This window comes from Setaria italica, chromosome VIII, assembly GCF_000263155.2.
Source record: "Setaria italica strain Yugu1 chromosome VIII, Setaria_italica_v2.0, whole genome shotgun sequence".
In the NCBI taxonomy this organism is placed as follows: domain Eukaryota; kingdom Viridiplantae; phylum Streptophyta; class Magnoliopsida; order Poales; family Poaceae; genus Setaria; species Setaria italica.
The window spans coordinates 38913852-38936242 of NC_028457.1; the positions used below are offsets into that span (position 1 = coordinate 38913852).

General features: G+C 46.8%; 1 protein-coding gene and 1 long non-coding RNA gene across 3 annotated transcripts; one reads left to right on the plus strand and one right to left on the minus strand.

The window, feature by feature from the left end:
• Nucleotides 1-393: 393 nt before the first annotated feature.
• Nucleotides 394-1636, plus strand: LOC111258216. 2 transcript variants are annotated; one of them, XR_002678820.1, is made up of 4 exons: nt 394-723; nt 921-1127; nt 1294-1477; nt 1579-1636. It is a non-coding gene; the product is annotated as an uncharacterized LOC111258216 (long non-coding RNA). The 2 variants fall into 2 exon arrangements; XR_002678821.1 differs by having other exon boundaries at nt 989-1127.
• Nucleotides 1637-10315: 8679 nt separating this feature from the next.
• LOC101772804 (indole-2-monooxygenase) lies at nt 10316-12341 on the minus strand. Its single transcript, XM_004980823.2, has 2 exons — nt 11358-12341; nt 10316-11150 (listed from the first exon to the last, which is right to left on the minus strand). Exons 1-2 carry the CDS (start codon nt 12261-12263, stop codon nt 10515-10517), a joined length of 1542 nt encoding a protein of 513 aa, XP_004980880.1. The 5' UTR covers nt 12264-12341; the 3' UTR covers nt 10316-10514.
• Nucleotides 12342-22391: the final 10050 nt, after the last annotated feature.

Here is a 22391-nt window from a genome sequence, read left to right on the forward strand (position 1 = left end):
ACTATCTTTGGGTGGCGCAGAAGCCGCACCTCTGTCACAACTGAGCATATCTGGCTGCAACTTTTTCTTCGTATCAAGCCAGTCACAGCTAACACCTGGGGTCTGGAAATGGTTTGAACATCTTGCAAATTTCATAATTGAAAAATGTGATGTGCTCATCTACTGGCCAGAAGAAGTGTTCCAAAGCTTGGTATCTTTGAAGAACTTATGGATTCTGTCCTGCAACAAGCTAATAGGGCCCACAAAAGCGAAAGGTGGCGAACCTACACAAACAACAGATCAAATCTACACAAACAACAGATCTAAAAATAAGAGGATGTGATAGCCTGGTAACACTTCCAAATCTACCACCGTCCCTCAAACATTTTTTTAACTGCTGTGAGAAGCTGTGAGAATCATCAGCAGCTGTGAGAAGCTCTGCTCTGTGTCAGGAGACCTGTGTGCACTCGAGGAACTACATATTTTTAACTGCAATAAGTTACAGTCAGTCAATTCATTGGGAGACCACCCATCATTAGAAACACTGTTTCTTTCTGGCTGCCGATGCCTTGCATCTTTAGGATGTGATGGTGGTCGTGGGAGTTACTCTGCTCTTCAGAGCCGTAAGATCGAATACTGCCCAGCCATAGACATGAAGCAGTTTTACTAACGCCATCAAACAGCTGCTTGACAGCTTTGTATAGGAAGACGTATCACACGTTCATTCAAGCAGCTCTGATGAAGGTACGACCTTTCACTTTCCTCTTATTCAATTTGTTTCCTTCAGATTTCCCTGCTTTGCATGCCCTCCTATTTTGTTGATGAACTGGTTAATAGATGGGTTTGTGGGGTGGGATTTTGGGGTTTCATCTTCATTCCGCGGTCCTTTCTCACTGATGTAACCCCACATATTGTTGGTTTATACGGCTGTTGGTTTTCAGTCTTGGATGCAGTTGACGTGCATAGAGAAATTCTAGAAATATGTGATATCCCTTGGTGTTGAGATCAGCTGATGCGGAATCACTGAAACGAGATCCTGATCGGTCTCAGTTTTGGAGAGCAATTTCTGGTGAATGGAAGCAGTCCCAAGGCTTGAAGAACTCATGGAGTCGTACCGTACCATTCTCCGCTGCCAGGGCCTAAACTAGGTACGTGGAAGGCGCACTGTGTTTTGTCAACAACACAATTCCTTTATATAAGTTGGGATAGTAAAAAACCATGCCTTCGTCTGTGTTAATCAAATCTCATTTAGCACATATATGGTGGACGTGTTGTTAACTTGTTACCCCCATGCTTTTCATTTTTTCGGTGCAGACATCAACCATTTGTTCTTAAATTAAAGCATAAAGGAGGGCACTCACTTGTACACATATTCTTAAGTACTGGAACGACTGCCATCTGTATACTCAGCTTCATTGCAAGTCTCTGCTAACGATGACAGGCCTGCAGTGGATGACAAAAACGACTAAGTTTGTTTTCACGGCACTACTAGCTGCTGGTAATTCTCTCGTCACTAATGCACACTACTCCCTTCTGTCATCCATCAAAGCTGTGGACAATATGATGTCACTCTTATTTTTTTTAAAATGAAACCGGCAGGAGAGCTGCCCCACTATATTAAAAAGAAGGGACGCTCGAAGGGCCAGAGAAGTGTACACCCTTGACAAGGAAGAAAAAACTACACACACTGAAAAGAGAAACGGTGCACAAAAACACCCTCAAGAAAGCTGCAATAAACATGCCAGGGGTGCTTAGCCCCGACCGCCACCCAAGAAGTGGCCTCCCCTTTTATTTTTGAGAAAACTTGCTATGAAGAGGACTCTTTGTGATTGAAAATTCTTGCATTCCTTTCAATCCAAAGTTCCAACAGACCAAAATGATTAGGCTCCATTCGTTCAAAAAAAAATTTATTCGTTCAAAAAAAAATGATTAGGCTCCTTAGCCCACTCCTATCGACGCTTGGTGTCCTTGCCTGCGCTGTCCACCACGCGTGCACCAAAGTGCACGGCTCCCAGTTACTAGCATTAAGACCTTCATCTACCCATGCAGCGATCGCATCCCAAATGCGCCTGGTAAACCGGCAGTCTGTTAGGAGATGCATTCCAGACTCTTGAACCGTGCGACACAACGCGCATGTGTCATTGTGAGGGTAATTTCATTTTGCTAACCTATCTGACGACGTCCATATCCTATTTGGATTGCCAACCAACTGAAGAATTTGCACTTCGGGAGCACCACGGCTTCCACATGATCGCTTTAAAGTTTGTGAAGGTGGAGCCGATAAATTGTGCTTGGTAGGCCGAACTCACAGTGTATTTATTATTCTCTGTCATTTTCCATACAATGTTGTTTAGGTTGTCTGGTATGAGTTGAACCTGGGCTACTGCTGTCCACAAATTGCAAAACTCCATAAAATACCCCAATGCTAAATTTACACTCGACCGGACGTTCCCATCCTCGTGGTCGACGCGCACCGGTCCTCTCATCAGTCCATCATGTGGGCCCCACTCCACTTTCTTTTCCCCTCGCACGCGCTCTCTCTCCCCTCTCCATTCCCCTTCTCATCCTTCTCTTTCTCGATTTCTTCATGAGATCCACCGGAGCGACTCTGCATGTGGAGCTGTTCCACCCAACGTTGAGCACAGTAGCAACAGGCCTGGTGGCGGGCAGGGGAAGCAGCGAGGCTCCGCCCTGCAGCACACAGTAGCGCTCGAGATCATCCCGCGAGGAGCGGGGGAAGGAGCACTAGGACCATCGAGGGCACCGCCGTGGTCTTGACGATGAGTGGCTGATGGATCTTGGCGAGCTCCGCCGTGGCCGCGGTCGACAGCGATCTATTCATTTTTTTCCTTCCTTTTTTCTCTTCTACCTTTTGTCTCAAAATCTTTTGTCTGTATAAAGTTTTTGCTTCCATTTTTTTTTATTTCTTTGCATCGTGAATTTTTTCTCCATTTTTTTGCTTCAAAACTTTGTCAAAAAAATTTCTTTTTCAATACTTTTTCCAAAATTTTGTCTCAATTTTTATTTTCTGAGTTTTGTTTTCACAATTTTGTCTTTTAAAATTTTTTGTCCAAATTTTGTTTCAAAATTTTTGTTCGCAAACTTTGGTTTCCAAGTTTTCTAAAAAAAGTTATCCCCAAACTTTTGTTTTCGAACTTTTTTATAAAAAATTCTCATTTTTTGTTTAATGAAACAGGAATCACACGTGGGAAGCCGTTCTGACGTGTGGTTGGAAATCGACCGCACAGAAGGCTCCCACTGGTCACATGTAAACTTGCGTCCCCCATAAAATAAATCTGTGTGAGGCTCGAGGTTGAAGGCCTAATAAGGGCAGCCACAAGACTATGCTTGATAGTAGAGAGAAGTTTTGGTTGCCATTATAGCCGTCGATGCTGAGTTAGAGCCCCAATGCTTGGTTAGTAAAATATTGTTCCATAGCAGGGAACAGGCGTTGCTGGGCAAAGAGAAGTGCAGGAGAACCAAAAGGAAACAGGTACAACTAGCTAAAGAAGCCAGCAGCAGTAGCGGAGGGAGGAGGGGGGGGCACGGGGGCCTGGCACCCCCCACCCTCTGCGGCATCCGCCCCTGCCCCTGGTGGCCTGGGCCTCTCCTGGCAGGCAGGCACCCCCTGATGGCCTGTGTGCCTATCGGCCTGTCACCAGTCACCCCTGGCGAGCGGCCTGCCCGGCTGGCCTAATAAAAAATTAGAAGCACCTCCCAGGAGTCCTGGCCCTGGAATAGTCCGCCCCTGGTAGCAGATTAGCAAATAGGCACATCAGGTCAAATCATATTCCGCTCCTGGTAGCAGTTTTTTGTTCCTAGCTCGCGCCGCTAGTCGAATCGTATTCTGCCACCACCAGTCAAAAAAGCAAATAGGCACATCAGGTCATCCGTCATCAGGACATGAGCACGAAGCACCAGAGTACGAGGACAAGGATGAATGGATCACTGACATGACTCGCTGTTGTTTTCTTCGCCAGGCGTCAGATTGTTGCTGTCCGCAGGTAATCCATAATCATAAATCATCCAATGATATTCTCTTATCTAATTAACAGTCACTAGTAATTCTAAATTTCCCCCTCTAATTTAAGTATTGATGATATTATTACAGCGTACGATCTTGCTGCTAGTCGAAGAGCTAAATTTAAGTTGATAGATATGTAATTTTATTTTAGTTAAGACTTGTGAACTATGCTATTATTATATCATTATATGCGACTAAAATCAGCTCACGTGGCTATCAGTTCTACGTTGCTTTGTCCATTGCTCCCCTTACCTCAAATCCTAGCTCTGCCCCTAGCCAGCAGAGAGTATTTATGTAAGGTTTCTTAATTTATGGGAACCAAAGCACACTCAAACCATATTCCAGAATCTTATTACATGCAGAACCTGAAGTAAGGGAGATTGAAACATATGGCACGCATGCATGCCTTTAATTACACTAATACCAGAAATTAAAATACACTGCTGCCACAAGTAGTATATATATTAAGGTAGCTGGTGTCACGCCAACATCTGACGCATGGTAATGACGGGGAGGACCTGGACGTAGTACTCGATCCTGTAGGCAACCTTGAGTATGAGATCGGGTTGCTGCCAATTGTAGCCGCCGTCGACGCCGCAGAGGAAGGTCTGCGCGATCCTGGTATTGTTCTTGTGCTGCTGGTTGTGCAACACGATCTTGTACGCATCTCGGAGATGTTCTTTCAGACTGCTCACCATCGACCTGGTGTTCTGGTCCCGCGACAGCTTCCAGGACTGGGGCTGCTGCATCAGGTCGGCTATCTGCTGTACGAATTGTACCAGCTGCTGGATCTCCCCCCTGTTCTGCCTCAGCGCCTTCGCCTCCTGCACGATAGAAAGTGCGAGGCGCACGACCTCGTCATGGTCGCCGGTTCGAGCCCCCTGCTGGTCTCCGCGTCCTCCTGGACCTACCGACAACGCGCTGCTCCTCACTGCATTCACGTCCCTGCGCATGCATGCCGATCATCTCTGGTTAAATTTTTCGTTATTTACGTACTCCATATAGGAAGTACTATATGAATGTTTTATATATCAGCACACGATGAATACCCGTCCGTGATGTCCCTGATTATCAACTCCATCACACTTTTAGCGTCGGATGACATATTGTCCATGTTAGTCAAGTTCCTGATATGATAGATGACTTCAGCTCCTCTTTTTCGCTCTGAGAGTGGTCAGAGTACAAAAAATCCAAAGCTTCCATGCATGTTAAATATTCAATAAGACATGCATATAGTATGAATATAGTCATAATGATCATGTCATGCATGAGCTTGGTCAAAAACTATTAATATATCGCAAAATCAGGCAACAATGTTAATCTACCGCTCCCTCCATTCTCTTTAGATATTAATCCTTTTCGAACACTAGTACAGTCTAGTATTGTGCACCCTAAAAGAGTCCAACGTGATGTAACATGGTGCTGTCTATAAGTCATAGTTTATGTTTTGAACTTTACTACCTTTTGTTTTTTTAGATAATGGATAAATATCCGGCTTCACCCTCCTCTTTCGACGAGGCGGATCAGTCCACAATTATTACAAAACGTAGCTTGTTGCTACATCCACACTATGGTTTCGACCAATCAAACCGACTCAAAGAAATGAATTCTGGAATCAAAAGGTAGCTTGTCACTACCTTTTATTTATGTTGCATTGTTCATTGCCACAAATTATTTGCAAATATGAATCTTATAATGCTAAACTTTTATGGTACAATCTACGTACAGTTTCTTTCTCAAGTTTTGTAGTTGTTTGCCGTTGAGTAATATGTAATTCCGATGGATTCAAGAGTCTAGCTAGCTAGATTTTGGTACCTGTGGAAGGCGCTTGCAAGCACCATTTCGAAGCAGCTTCTCAAGCACGTTCATGAAGAAGCGCTCCTTATTGATGCTTACAATGAGGATCATGTTGGCAATGTGGAACGACTCCAGGATTTTGGATATCCGTGCATCAACGGCGACGATCTTGTTGGCTTTCTTTTTGGTTTTGAAGACAAGCGACCAAGTCCTCTTCTCCCTGCAGGACTCAACGAGCGCCTTCCCGTCGTTGAGCGCATCTTCAAGATGTTTCAGCGTGCTGTAGGTCACTGGGTCCGGCATCCACTGGCTTTTCAGCTCCGTCAGGAGGAGGTTAATCATTTGCACGTGGTCTTTTAGCAGAGTACATTTCTCCCTGTTGCGCTGAGCCGCCTCCGCCAGCCGATTGATCTGTTCCACGATGCTCATCAACGACGAAATAAGCCCAATTGCTTCGGCCACCCCAACCATCTCGATCGATTGCGCTGCGCCTGTATGCTTGCAACGTCAGATTTGCACGTATATGAGTATACATGTCTACCCTCCGCCATCCAAAAACAATTGGATGCCGACAAGTGGTATTGACAAGTCTATGTACAACACGTGATGTCATGTTAAATTTTAGGTAATTTTAGCTTTTCTAGATTCATAGATAGTATTATGTATCTAGACATCCGCTATGTCTAGGTGCGTAACAAAAACTATGCATCTAGAAAATTCAAAATGACCTACAATTTGGGACGAAGGGAGTACACCCTAATAAAAAGATTAATGGTGGAGCCCGAAGCCCAATTTATCGTATAAAAATAATACTTGTAAATATATAAATTTATTATAAAATATAAAAACTCGATTGACTATCTTCTTAATTAATGGAGAAATATAGGCTGTGAATTTTCAAAAGGAAAAGGAAAAAGTGTATTTTTCATCCTTCAAGTATTGCAAAAGTGTAACATTCATCCTTGATGTTTCATTTGGTACAAATCAAGCCCTGAACTAACTAAATCGGTTCCATGTATCATCCCCACCTTAGTTTAATAATTGTCTAGTGTCATATAACATCGGTTAGACCATGTAATCATCTTCATAATTAGTGTTTAGCCATGTATAATATTTAGTCAATTGATTCAATAGTTTGGTGTGAATCGGTTCTATTAATTTTTCTGATAAAATAGTTATGTGGTAGTCAATTTAGAGGATTTAGTTTTCTTTGGGGCTTTATATCTTCGACTCAATATATCACATCACTAAGCAGTGATTCTGATGGTACGGAATATCCCTAGGATGTAGTGGTTAGGCATGGGTATAACAGGTATACGGAAATGTAACTTTACAACACTATATAAGGAGGGGAACAGCCCACTATAATGGACACTATTCATTGATAAGACAGCGAGTGATATCTTGTTTCCTTCGTGTTCGACTGTTACTTCTTCCCATTTATTGTGACCTCGCCTGCCCGTGAGGTTAGGTCCTAACACTCCCCTTCACTCCCGTTGTTGGCCGTGCCCGGTGCCATCTTGAAGCCGATGCTGCTCAAGCCTAGTGAGCGAGTGAAGGCCGGAGGTGGTTGGCGTGGGCCACGGAGGCCCTCGGGCGGCTACCGGGAGGAAGGCATGGCGACAGGCCACCTGGGAGTGGCACGGTGGTGCATAAGTGGCGTCGTACTTAGGAGTGGCATGGTGGTGTGCGGCGTGGGTGTTGGCAGCAGCACGTCAAGGATGCAGCTCTGTGTGGCTTGGAGGCATTGTGGTAGCGCAACCAAGGGTGGTTCGCGCGAGTCTTGCTAGCGACACCATGGTGGTAAAGCCATGGAGGTGTGGTTGGGCAGCAACTAGCACGAGACTATATATATGTTAATGCAAATGAAAACTGTATAAATGTTCATGCAAGTGTCATATATGTGTGTGTGTTCATTCAAAAAGTCGTAAGGCAGCAACTAGCACGAGACTATATATATGTTCATGCAAAAGGTCGTAGGGCAGCAACTAGCACGAGACTATGTATATGTTAATGCAAGTGAAAATTGTATAAATGTTCATGCAAGTGTCATATATATATATATATATATATATATATATATATATATATATGTGTGTGTGTGTGTGTGTGTGTGTGTGTGTGTGTGTGTTCATTCAAAAAGTCGTAGGGCAGGCACTAGCACGATACTATATATATGTTCATGCAAGTAGTGTCTCATTAATCATAGCGACGTAACGCCAAAACACATCAACCAGTTGCATGCGTATATCTAGGCGTTTTTGACCTGGTGTCACTACTACATACATAGTTCAGCTATAACCAACGCTTTTAGAAAGAGTGATAATTTCGGCACCGTTACAAAGACCGCAAAAGACCTCTTTCAGAAAGAGCTTATAATGTTGCCATGATGCACCCACAAACGTCGATCGCAAAGTCAGGACAGCAAGACAATTAAGCAAGGAATCAAATACTCCTTGGCATCATCAACACCCGAATCACCCTACTAGCTAGCTAGCTACTTGTACATTCAGAATTCAGAGCAGCCCTGAACTATCCTGCTGGGGAAAAGGGGATAGCCGAGAGACGCTTGCTACCGGCCAGACTCCAATCTCAGGCCACCGACTGGATCAAAGCTACCGTACCCTTGATAAGAATCCTAATGAGTTGGAGAGAGAGAGAGAGAGAGACGGAGCCCAAGAACTCACCTTTCTGCAGGGGTCTGTAGCCTCTGGACGCTTCCTCCTCGTCCTATACTCTTCCGAGCCCAGGCCTCTCCTTCCCCTTTGTTTCTTCCTCGAACCCCTGCAGTTCTTGGAAGTTATATTATGCCGCACTCGCTTCGCAAGAACCCCTGCAGTTGAATTTTATGTTAGAATATTGTATGGGCGAATCAAAGATGATATGACCAGTTCGTTCAAAAAAAAAGATGATATGACCAAGGCATATATAATAATCTCTAATTAAAGGACTCAAGCTGTTTCGCGTACCATAATTATTCTCGGAATTTATATCAAAAGAAACTCTTAATTTTAATTCTTCACACAAACTATTTTAATAGAAATATTCTAGAGAATACACAAACTATAGCACATATTTACCGTAGCATCACATAACCAAGCCATCACATATTTCACTACTTCAGCAGACTGAATATATATAGAAACTCCATGTACAAGCAAGAGTGCGTTGCACGTAGGCAAAGGCAGACACTTCTCCAAATTTTGGTCCCAGCAGAACCAAAAGATTAATTAGAGCCACGCGCTTAGGACACAAAAGGTGTCTTTCCCTATCAACTTGATCTTTTGTACTACTTAAATGGTCCATGACGATGAAACTCGATGCTTGAAATAGGAGAGCCCTCATGATTACACACATGAGTTCTTTCTGTTGGAACATGAAGATGTGAGTGTACTGAATTCGATCTAATGATCTGCATGAGGTGTTCTGTCAAAGCATATAATCATTCACCTACAACGCTTCCAAGTTCTGTCTTTCTGAGTATATAAAAACCATGGTATGTATGAATCTAACTCTGTCCATACGTCTGGTAGTTCAGTCCCTGCTATTTTTACTAACCTTGTCCTCTAGGTAGAAGTACGGTGGACTTTCAGCGTTGGGTCCTGCAGAGCGATGGACTTTTCGGTATGGTGCAGTGTGCTCCTTTCTTGACTTATGCTAACAGTCTAACACAAAGTTATGATTAGGAGATTGACGACCGTGTGTGTGATCTGAGGCTGACAACGGCATGGTGGAGAAGTTCTAGTAGCTACACGGCTTGCAGCGGACTGTGGCGGCCAGTCCTGCATGGCAGCGACTGGTTTGGCGTGGGGCATCATCAGAAACGATGGCGCTGGCGATAAGGGCTACTTGCCGGCTTTTTCTGCTAGGTGGTAGTGGTGCAGAGTGGTGGTGGTGCGCAATGAAGCTTCCATATGGCAGTCGTGTGTACATGTGACTATGTGAGTCCCCTCCTTTATGCTTTTCCAGAAAAAATGAAAAGCATAAAGAGGGCACTCACATGCCTCCTTGATGAAGCTAGCAGCGTTGGGATGGGTCTCATGATTCTTTCGATTGTTAACATGGATCTCATGGTTCTTTCGATTGTTGGGATGGGTGGGATGGGCAATGCCACCTTTAATTTGTGCAACTCATTTATAATGACCTTGCAATCGTGAAGCATTTTGAGCTTCAGAGGTGGTGCTCTGTGTCAGATTAGAAAAAATCATTGCAAGGATGCATATTAGTGATGGAAACTTATAGAATGTTTATCATTCAACTAACTCAGATTTTTATTTGTTCGGTCTGCCTACGCGTCACCTGAGTGAAACATTAGCCTTCCTCACTCGAACCTCACTCGAACATCCGATCCGACACCTTTCCTTCATCTTCTATCTTCTAGTGAAGTATATATCTAGGCACGTAGCAAAAATTATGTATCTAGAAAAAATGACCTACAATTTGAAACGGAGGGATTACGTTGGAACATCAACCAAACAAATGGACAAACCCTTTAAATTATTTGGCCTCCAAGAATGCCATACGACCTGAATGAATAACTGAAAGCTAACAGTGCTTGTTGTACATACCAGCTGAGCTGCTTGACTTAGCTATGTTTATTCGGTCTGTTCGTGACCCGCGCGTGATCTAGAGTATTCGTGTGTTGGCTAGAAAAAGCACCAACACTATATTTATTTGCAAACAGGTTTTAAATGCAATACAATAATTCAGAAATCTAGACATCCTGAGCCATGCGAGGGATAAGAAGAAGCTTCTCCTTCCTGTGCACATCCAACCCATACGACTCTGCCATGTCGATGCCTGCCGACCCCGGCGGAAGCTCCCAGTTGAAGTGGTAGATGAGGTTAGCAAGGATGATCTCGAAGGAGGCGGTGGTGAAGTTCACACCCGGGCACATCCTTCGCCCGGACCCAAACGGCAGGAAACGGAAGTCGTTCCCCAGGAAGTCGGAGGCAGCATCCACGGCTTCCTCCATGAACCGCTCCGGCATGAACTCCTCTGCACTCTCCCAGGTGGTGGCGTCCCTGCCGAGAGCCCACGCGTTGACGATCACACGCGTCCCAGAGGGTATGGTGTAGCCCTCCACGTCGCATTCGGCCATGGCCAGGTGGGGTATCAGAAGAGCCCCCGGCACGTGCAGCCGCATCGACTCTCTCATCACGGCCTTGAGGTAGCTCATGCCGCTGCTCAGGTCGTGTTCGGTGACCAGTTCCTTCTTCTTCCCCTTGGATGCTGCACACCCCCTCACCTCGGCTTGAAGCTTGGTCATCGCCTTGGGATTACGCATCAGCTCGGCCATGGCGTAGTCTAGGGCTATGTAGGTTGTGTCCGTCCCGGCTTCAAACATGTCCTACATGAACATATCGATCAGTCATATGTACCTCTCGTGAGAAATAAAGTGGAGCATATATGCCTTGTTTACCGAGAGCAATTATTTTGCTGAGTGTTTCTCTGGCGGCACTTGGCAAACGTATTGTTTACCGAGTGTCCGATGGAATGCACTCAGCAAAAACCACCAGACACACGGCATATCTACTATTTGATAAATTAAACATACCATCAGTATCGCCTTGACGTTGTCTGTGGTCAGGCCGTACTCTTGTTGAACGGCAAGCAGCACGTCGATGAAGTCCTCCTCGTCCTCACCATCGACGACCGTCTTGCTCTTGTGCTTGTCGATGAGGCTGTCCAAGAGGTCATCCCATATCTTCCTGTGCTTCACGGCCTTGGCCGACACCATGTCGAACCTCGCCAAGCTCGGGAAGTAGTCGTCCAGGTTGAATCCCCCCAGGAGCTTGGCGTTCGTCTCCAGCAGCTCCCGGAACAGCTGGTTCCGGCCTTGTTCCCTGGGGAGCCTGCCCGTCACGGCCTGGCACACGATGTCGTTGGCGAAGAAGCTGAAGAGCTCGCTGACGTCGACCGCCATGCCCATGGTGGCGGCGGCCGTCACCTTTGCCAAAACCAGCTGGACCTCGTGCTCGCGGGCGGCGCGGTTGGACCGGACCTTCGCCGCGGTAAGGAGGTGGGTGGTGATCACCTTCTTGGCCTGGCGCCAGTACTCACCGTAGGGGGCGAAGCCGACGTCGGTGCAGCCGTAGAACAGGACGTCGGCCACCGCGGAGCGCGGCCGGGAGGCGAAGACGTGGTCGTGCGTGCGCAGGACGGCCTTGGCGGCGCCGGGGGAGGAGACGACGAGCGTTGGCACGGCGCCGAGGCGGAGGAGCAGCACGTCGGGGCCATGCCTCTTTGCGAGGTCGCGGAGGGAGTGGTGGGGAAGGGATCCGATGAGGTGGAGGTGGCCGATGATCGGGAGCTTGAACGGAGGCGATGGGAGCTTGCTGAGCAGCTTCTCGGACCTGGACTTTGGCGTAGCCAGGCGAACGGCGACGACGAAGAGGAGGAAGACGAGGGCTAGGGACTGTGGAGATGCGTGCTCGAAGAGGTGCTCTAGCACTGGAGCCATGGCGGCTGCTGTGCTCGATCAACAGCTAGCTTGTGGTACTGTGCCCGTTGCAATTTCTATAGCGCTCTGAAGTTGGCATTCATTCATGATGCATCGGACGAAGTGAAAGAACAGTAATTGTGGACTTATGGTGTGTTTAGTTGACATATATTTAATTAGTTTCTAAGTACTAATTGCACATGGAGTAACACAAGTGAAGCTTTAAAAAAAAATAGAATGGATACGGAGGGATAATTCATCGGTATCCATGAATTGACAAAGCACATCTCTCAAAGCACATCTCTCATCCATGAATGGATATGGAGTAACAACATAAATAATTCATGGATATATACGAAGGGATTCGATCCATCGGTATCCATGAATTGACAAAGCACATCTCTCAAAAACCCACAAGTTCTTGAGTGCAACTGCATTATTTAAGATCCCATGCATGTGCTATTTTCGTTGTCCGTATCCATCAGATGCACACATCCAAAAGTGCAAACGTTGACAAAAACCCGGCCACAAGTTCTTGATTTGCAACCCCATGTGCTAACTGGAAGGCCACTATTATTTTTTTTTGTAATTTCCGCACCAGCCTGTTGAATGTTTGACAAAACAACGGCACCTGTTTTTGTAATTTCCGCCACCGTGCCTCCCTCCTCTCCGCCGCGGGTCACCACCGCGCCTCCCTCCTCTCCCACGCAGGTCACCGCCGCGCCTCTCCCGTAGGCCGCTGCTGCACCTCCCTCCTCTCCCCTATAGGCTCCACCGTATCCAGTGCCGTGCCTCCCTCCTCGGTTAGTTTTTCTTTTTATAATCCGATAATCTTAATTTTGATGCACTAAAATGATTTTTAAATAATTTCATGAATTAAAGATGATGTTTGTGGAATAATCTATCTTATTGCAATTTTGATATATGACAAAGTGGAATGAAAAATGTTCTGTTGATATATACATGAGATCTAAAACAAGAATTGTAAATTTCTTCCATTATTTTGTTGCCTATCTTTTATTCTTAGAAGTATGGACAATCTTTTATTCTTAGCATTTCGTAAATTATGATGTTTTATGGCGTAATGATTATTGAGTAGATGTTTGTGGGATAATCTAACTTATTACAATTATATTTGGATAGTTTGGGTTAACGCGCAAGTTGTCATTCTTTCCGCCATGATGTTGGCGGCCGTGGTGGTGGTGGCGGCCGTGGAAGTGACAGTGGACGCTACATTTTTGTGGAGCCACCATTAGCTCATCCTCCATGAATTCACTTTCCTTTTCACGCCATTGACTTGCCTACCGGTGATCGAAGTAAAGGAGTAATTCTCAACATAGTAATATTATTTCCTTCTTATAATTGATATTTTTACTACACATGAATAATTCATAAATTTACTTACATACAATGTAGCTTATCAACCCTATTAGATGGCTCAAAGAAATTGGCTCAAAGATGTTGTCGAAGCTCTAGGTGGCACTTCTCCTTCAGTGCAATTTGAGGCCTACCTACAACAGCTTAAGGATCATGGGTACTATGTGCTAGTCTTATCATATTTTTGAATAAAGGCACTTTAGGTGGGAGAAAGCAATGTGACAATAACTACCGAGAGACTTTGTTAGCCGAATGAAAATGACATGGTTTGGAACATATCTAATAAATCTTTTATCTCTAGTTATGTTACATTTTTTAACTTTCATCGTGTTATTCTCATTTTTATGTTATCTTTGGTCAAACCATTGCAGCAATAAGCTTTCATGCGATTCTGGGATCAACTCTTGGATGTGTTGAATTATAGTTACATAAATGGAAATCCGATACGCCCCAGAGATTCCAAGCTCCAGATTCATCTCACTTTCTAAAGGGTATATGAGTTTACCTCCCTGTTGTTCGAGATTTATGGTAGTGCATGTGACTGTTCATGTGAAGCGATAGAAAGTGCACTAATCCATGTTGTAGTTCATATTGATGAAGTTAAAGGCTTTAGGATTGGAGACTTAAACTATGTTGAATATCTAAGGAAGCGAAGCGGAGTATGAAATATGTAGCGAGCACTGCCTTGGTCGGCATTGTCGCGGTCCTTGCGCAGCTGCTAGCACTAGTCTCTTGCTGCATCTGCGTTAGCAACGGATTGTTGTTGGGCGTTGACTTGCTCCTGCTGGCACCGTGCTGCACGGTTTTGATTCTTGGCATTACGGCCTTCTTCCTAAGATTCCATTTTGCCATCATGTGGTGGCTCATCAGCGGAGACCATGAAAGCTTCATGATCGGGCGTGAAGGAGTTGCTCTCATCATCGCTTCCATAAGGATTTGGTGTCAGGACGATGCGGGGCACCTACAATTCATCATAGTTTGGAAACTGGGTGGATTTGGGCAGGTCTCTAGATTGCATCTGGAAAACCTAGTCAAGCTTACCGGAGTACTCGACGGCCGAGTTCCGTAGACTGAAAGGGATGGGGAACGGACCCTACGCCAACCTTGTTGAGCATAGTGCCACCTCAGATAACTCTATGCACTCAGCAATAGTGCTGCTGATGCGATCTAGCTCCACGATCAGATTGTTGGGCATGCGTGGGCGGGCGCCGACGAGTAGATCTGGAACCTTCTTGGACAAAGAGAGAGTTCGCCGCCTTGCTAGGAGAGTGGCATGACGATCCTTGGGTGGAGAATTTTTTTTGCTGCAACAGATCCGACGGAAGCCAAGCTGGTTGTGGACGCTGATTCGATGGAAGACGCCAAGTCAACAGAACAAGCGGTCGGATCGAAATCTGCCAGCATGGACCTGAAGTGAATCTAGATTGGGTTGTTGAGGATGTCCTTCATGCTCTCGGAGAAAACAACATCGGGATGGGATGCCATCAAGGTCGCAAAAAGGACCTCACAACCCCCTACCTGGTACACCAACTGTTCGATTTAGTAGCCCGACAGTCCACAAGGTGGTTACCTAAGTAGTTAATTTGTAGGCGAGGGTGATTGCGAAACCATGAACTCGAAGGTAATTGCGAGAACATGAAGGGGATACGAGGGTTTTTAGACAGCTTCTGGCCTCTAGAGAGAGTAATACCCTACGTCTTGTATGCTTGGTAGTTTGTATTGATTAGTGGTTCGATGCGATTCGATTGGATTGCCCTCGGGACTACAATTTAGTTTAAATCTAATCTACTTGGTATTAACATGGAAGGTAATCTGAGTTGGACTACAAAACGTGTTCCATGATATCCAGATAGATTTGGACTGTCTCATTGCCTTCAAGTAACTTCATGTCCTCAGCCCGCACGCTCTGGTCGGGCAGGCCCACTTGTCAGGTCCAGCCAGTATCCTAGTCGGTGGGGACCCATGGGGTACCCATATCCCTTAGATGTACTCGGTACCATTTTCACATGGATTTGAAGTTGTTCTCTCTAATACCTTAAATATTGATGTAAGAACTTGTGAGACTGGTTATATATATATATATATAAATATATATATATATACATATATCTATATATATTTCATTGCATATACATTGTTCTATGATTGTCTGATCTGAATGGGTTGATACTAGTGAGACTTGGATTTAAATGGGTTGATACATGGGAGAACCACTTTTAAAAATTTGGTGTGAAAATGGCACTGAATTTGGGGTTTGCTGAGTGTCAAAAAATAAGGGGTTTGCCGAGTGTCAAAAAATTACACTCGGCAGGGGGGGTGTTGCCGAGTGTAAAAAACCAACACTCTGCGAACATTAAAAACCAAAAAAACCACCCCCTCCACGCCCCTAAAATCACGCGCACCTGGCCCCCTCCGCCTTCCCCATCCCAACCCCTCTGCGTTCCCCACTCCCTCTACCTCCCCCGCTCCCTCTCCCACGCCTGCCGCCAGGGGCCGCCCCCCGCCCCACGCGCGCGCCGCCAGCCACGCCCCCCAGCCCCGCCGGCCGCCGGCCCCTCCCCTCCCCTTCTTCTTCCCTGGTGCCAGCCCTCCCCCTCCCCTTCTTCTTTCCCGACGCCGACCCTCCCCCTCCCCTCCCTCACCCTCCTCCCACCCTCCCTCGCCAAATCCGGCGCCCCCTTCCCGGATCCGGCGGCGTAGTGGAATGGGTGGTGGTGGCACAGCATGTGGCGGTGTTGGCTTGGTGGTGGCAGTGGTGGAGCCGGTGGAAGAGGTGGCGTTGGTGGCGGCGGCCTTCGGGGTGGCGGATTCGCCGCCTCCTCGCCGGATCCGGCGGATCCACCGTGCCCCTCCCCAGATCCACTGCGCCCCTCCTCGCAGAGCCGTCTGAAAGCGTGGTGAAGGCGGTGGTCGGTGGTGGCGTGGTGAAGGTGGCGTCGGGGAGTGGCATGGTGAAGGCGGCGTCCTTGAGTGACTTTTTCACCAAGCCAGCGGGGAACATGGGGGCTTCGGCCAGCAGCATCAAGCCGGCGGCAAAGGTGGATGGCAAGGCCAAGCAAGCGGCGGCGAGCAGCTTCGAGCCGGTGGCGAGGTCGGAGGGCAAGACCAAGCATGCGGCGGAAAGCAGCTCTGAGACGGCGGCGAAGGTGGAGGGCAAGCACGTGGCGTAGGTTGTGCAGGCGGCAGCGAAGACCGATGGCGGCCAGCGGATACTGGCCGCTGGTGTTTTTTTTCGAAAAAATGGTTTGCGGAGTGTTTTCTGGGCACTCGGCAAAGTGCCCGACAGAAAATACTCGGAAAACACTTTGCCGGAAGAATTTTTACCGCTTTGCCGAGGGTTCGCCAAGTATTTTAGGGGCTTTGCAGAGCTTCTGTTCCCCGTAGTGGAAGCATTTCTTTTTTCTTTGGTTATACTCTTGTGTTAGTTATCCTCATCCCCTCGTGTTATGGAACCCGTTTGTAAGTGTTGCGTTCTCTCTGTCTCTCCACAGCTTTTCAGTTGTCTCTTTTACTATTGTTTTTATTCCTTTTTTCCTTTCTACTAGGTCCCGTTTGGTTTCCTCAACTTATTTTTAGCACCCGTCACATCCGTTTGGTTTCCTCAACTTATTTTTAGCACCCGTCACATCAAATGTTTAGATACTAATTAATTAGGAGTATTAAACGTTGACTGTTTACAAAACCTATTACACAGATGGAGGCTAAATGACAAGACGAATCTATTAAGCCTAATTAGTTCATGATTTGACAATGTGCTGCTGCAGTAACATGATAATCCTCTTGCCATCTTTTTGGTGAAAAAAATGTGGTACGCTGCTTGATGAAGCTAGAAACTGGATCTCATGGTTCTTTCGGTTGTTGGGATGGGTGGGATGGGCAAGACCACCTTTAATTTGTGCAACTCATTTATATGACCATGCAATTGTGAAGCATTTTGAGCTTCAGAGGTGGCGCTGTGTGTCAGATTAGAAAAACATTTGCAAGGGTGCAGATTAGTGATGGAAACGTATAGAATGCTTATCATTCAACTAGAGTGTCTATAGCTCACCCAAGTGAAACAAAGATCCTCCTCACACGATTTTTTGTGCCAGTGTATCAAAAATCAGCGGCTCAGATCCCTCCTCAATGTCTACCTTATCTCCTCCCCCACCCCTTCGCTACCCGCCGCCTAAACCCTCCCCGACCCCTCCGGCGCGGGCGGGCTAGGATCCGCCAGAGCTCCGTGCCGACCGGCCCCAAGCCCGCCGGCGCAGACCGCCTCCTGCCCCTCTCGCCGCCACCTCCCACCGCCGCCTCCCACCATCGGCACCCCCGCTCTGGCACCGCCCAACCGCTATCTTCCGCCGCCTGGCTGGCAGCGCCCAAGCCGCCACGCCTCGCCGCCGGCAGCCCTCCCTCTAAGGCCAGCAGTGAGGAGCCCCACCCCGGCAACCCCTATACCCCTAATCCCGAAACCCTAACCTCGAACCCCTAACCTTGCCGGAATCTTGCTGGAGTTGGAGAAGAAAGGGGGATGGGGTAAAGAAAAATTGGGTGACGAGAGGCTTTATTTCAATCGGGTGAGATTTAGCTTTCCCTTTCAACTAACTCACATTTTTTTGGGTCTGTCTATGCGTCACCTGAGTGAAACATGAGCCTTCCTCACTCGATTTTTTTAGCTGTCAGATGAACATCCGACGCCTTTCCTTACTAGGTGAAACATGAGCCTTCCTCACTCAATTTTTTTAGCTGTCAGATGAACATCCGACGCCTTTCCTTCATATTCTAGTAAGTATATGTCTAGGCGTATAGCAAAAATTATGTATCTAAAAAAAATAACCTACAATTTGAGATAAAGGGATTACATTCGATCATCAACCAAACAAATGGACAAAACCGTTTATTTGGCCTACAAGAATGCCATACGACCTGAATAATTGAAGCTAACAAGGCACTTTATTGTTGTACATAGCAGCTGAGCTTGACTGTCGGGCGTACATCCTCGGGCCCACGAGTACACCTTGTACAGCCCATCCAAGGACGTACTTGGACCTGATCAGGACATAGAGGCTACGTCACAGGGTAACGTAGCCTACACGGACTCCTGAAGACTAGTCGCAGTGTATAAGGAAACTGCTCTGCCTAGTCAGAGTAGGACTCTATAATCGTACTCGACTAGGATTCCACCCTGTAACCCTGCTCTTCCAGATATATAAGGGTGGGCAGGGACCCCCTCCAAAACAATCCCATACCAACGCAATATACTCGATCATACATACCACACAGGATGTAGGGTATTACGCGATCTAGCGTCCCAAACCTGTCTAAATCGTGTGCCTTGCGTCACCATCGTCTCCTTGATTCTCGATATCCCCACCGCACAAAATACCTCCTAGGGGCCTCCCTAGACGGGTTGCCAGTCTAAAACATCGACAACTAGCACACCAGGTAGGGGAGTTGCCAAGTTTATCCACGCGAGATCGATGGCATCAATCATCATCAAGCCGGCGTTCACTTTCGAAGCGGGCACAACTTTCATCTTCGGCTCCTAGCTTTGCATCGCTGACGACGCTGGATCCTTCCAATACTGCATCATCAACAACCGGGAGAAGAAGCATCTCGACAAAAATTCTCTTCGACAAAAAGTAGACGATCTCGTCGAGAAAATCAACAGTTTTGATCTATTCAAACATCCAGTTCGACTACAGCTCGAACTCGATCATGGCTCGGACTAGTCCACGTAAGCTAGCAAAGAAGTCACTGCGCAGATCGGTTTCAACTCCAAATCAATTTCCATTTGGACTCCATAATACAGCCATGGTCCATCAAGCACTCCTTACTCGAATCAAATCTGGACTAGAGTCAGAGGAGGACTACGACTATGACTTGGATACACCAGAAGAGTACACCAGCAACTATCGCGGCTTCATTGACGATGACTTCAACTACTCATCTCGACGACTTCGACGGGCGGCTCCCTGACGACTTCTTCGGCTACGTCGTGGCGCCCGCCGATGATGACCTCGTCATGAAGCTCGCCGACAACTACTCCAACTACATCACGGCAGTCAGCGATGACTACTCCAACTAGGTCGTGATGTCCGTCAGTGATTTCTCTGACTACGTCGCGACGCTCGACGACGACAACTTCGATAGGCGATTCGCCAGCGGCTACTTTGACTATGCCATGACGCCCGCCGATGATGACTCTGATTACTTTGTCGGGCAGCTCGGCGACGACTACTCTGGCTACATTGTGACACTCCCCGACAACTTCTTCGACTACATCGTAGCACCCGCCACCGACTACTCTAACTTCAACGGGTGACACGCCGAAAACTTCTCCAACTACGTCACGACACTCACCGTCAACTACTCTGACCGCATCGAGCCACCGCCGACTACATCAACCTCGCGGGGGCGCTTGGCAACTCACCGACGACTACTTGGCTCGGCGACACACCAACGACTACTTTGTCGTGACGCTTGCCAACGACTCCTATGGCGTTGTGACGCTCACCGACGACTACATCGATGAGCAACTCGTCGACAGCTACTTCGACTACTCGTCTCGACTAGAAAACTAGTCGAGGGCGGGCCTCCCACCATCGACAACTAGTTGGAATCGACTCCGACTAGTCGGCTTCATCAAACAACTGTCGCGGTTTCATCGACGACCGCCACAGTTTCATCACAATCGGCCACGAATCAAGCTAAGTCACTTATCTTACTACTTCCTAGGTTGCTTTCCTCTCGCGCACAACACACACTCTATTTGCCGGAGGGTAGCAAACGCTTGCACACAACATGCGCTCTACTCGCTGGAGGGCAGCAAACTCTTGCGCACTCGCACTCTCTTTTTGTCGTAGCAGTGACTACTCTTTTTTGTCTTCTCTTAAGGTCACTAATCTTCTCGAGCAGAACATGCCTTAACTCGTGAAAGTGTCAGGTGCACCTGTGACACCAAATGCTAGCACACATACACGAGACCACGCTCTCAGCTATGCACATACACGTATATGAGACAACGCACTCACACACGTAGTGCCTATGGCTAAACGGGGACGGAGAGCCTAAAACGTAACAGGCTAACTGCTCAAGAAGAATATGACCGAAACAAGAGCTTGACACACAACTTTCATATTAATCGCTGAATAACTATAAGTAGTTTCAATATTTTACAAAAATGCTACATAATGTACGCATCTTTTCTTTCAGGTCAAACTTTGGCGATGACGCTCATCATGTCGCTAAGCGTGCATTCAACGGCACATACTACTTGCCGAACTCGGGGGCTAAGCACCAATCACTACTCGAAATATCTCCAATGGCTCAGCTAGCTCCAAAGATCGAGGGCTGAACGCCGCAATAACTACTCGATGTGGCTCCTACGGCTCGCCCAGCACATAAGCTCGGGGGTTGGATGCTGCAAAAATTACTAGGATGATGACTTGTGCATAGATTCAAGATCCTTGAGTTGATTATTCAATCAATTCAAGGCTCGGGGGCTGCATATACCGTTACCCATCAAACAAAGATTTCTTTTTCTCAAGACAAGGAGAAGACGAAGCAAAATTACAAGTATGACCCTCATCTTGATTCTTCGGTTCAACCTAAGGTTCGGGGGCTACTCCACATGGAGTGCGATTGTCATCGCACTTCCATATAAAGATTCAAGCCAAGTCTACACGAAGCAACTTCAAGAGAAGCGAAGAATACCTTGCAGCCATGTGACAGTACTCGGGCACTCGAAGTTTGGTCTGTTGGAGGTATGCCCTAGAGGCAATCATAGAGATGATGATATCTGATTGTATCCATGATTTGTATATTGTGTTCATTGAATATCCATTAAAGGCTACTTGAATTGATCTGCAATTATGTGAATTGTATGTAGAACTCTTTACTTGTATGGTTATTCTAAAAGTTGTCCCTAGTCGGAGTTCATGTGTGGACACACATGAATATTAGACTGGTACATGTATTAGTTGATGACTATGTTTCACAAGTCATGGACATGGAAATGTCAAACTAATAATGTAGGCATATGTAGAGACATGTGCTAGGACTGACCCAACGAGAGAAGTAGTTCTCTCTTTACACAACATGTACGCTTTATCCTTAGACCTGAGATTGTCGCATGTACTCAAGATGTGGTTTGACTTACTTAGGGGCTATCAAACGCTACACCGTAACAGGGTAGTTAAAAAGGTAGCGTTCGGGTTGGTCAGGAAGCATGCTGTGAGGCATGGTCAATCAAGATGGGATTTGCCCCTCTCTGATTGAGAGTGATATCTCTGGAGCCCTCGAGTGATCAGATTCGAAAATGCATGGCCATGCTACGTACGGTTAAGAGTTAACCTACAAAGGGATTTCAAATCATAGTATCGAGAAAGAGCGGTCGGTTTGAAGCTAGACCAAATATCGTGAGGCAAAGGGAATATCATGTACATGATGTTGTGACGGTTCGTCTGATATGATCTTCGTGTGCGTATAGGAGTTGGCACGTCTTGCTAGAGGCTGCTACCGACTATTGGGCCGAGTAGGAATACTCGGGCCATGTCTATACGTATCCGAACCTAAAGGGTCACACACTTAAGGGGCTAGAAGCCCAATTTGGATATGATCCGAGTTGGATCAGGTTTAGAAGTACTAATGGGCCTCAGACCTAGAGGCCCGTCAGGAACCTCTATAAATAGAGGGGTGGGGCGCCCTAGGGTTTCATCCCTTTGGCCGAAACACATCTGCCGTGCCTCCCACACCCTCGCCCTGTTGCAACTTGCGAACCTAGCAGTC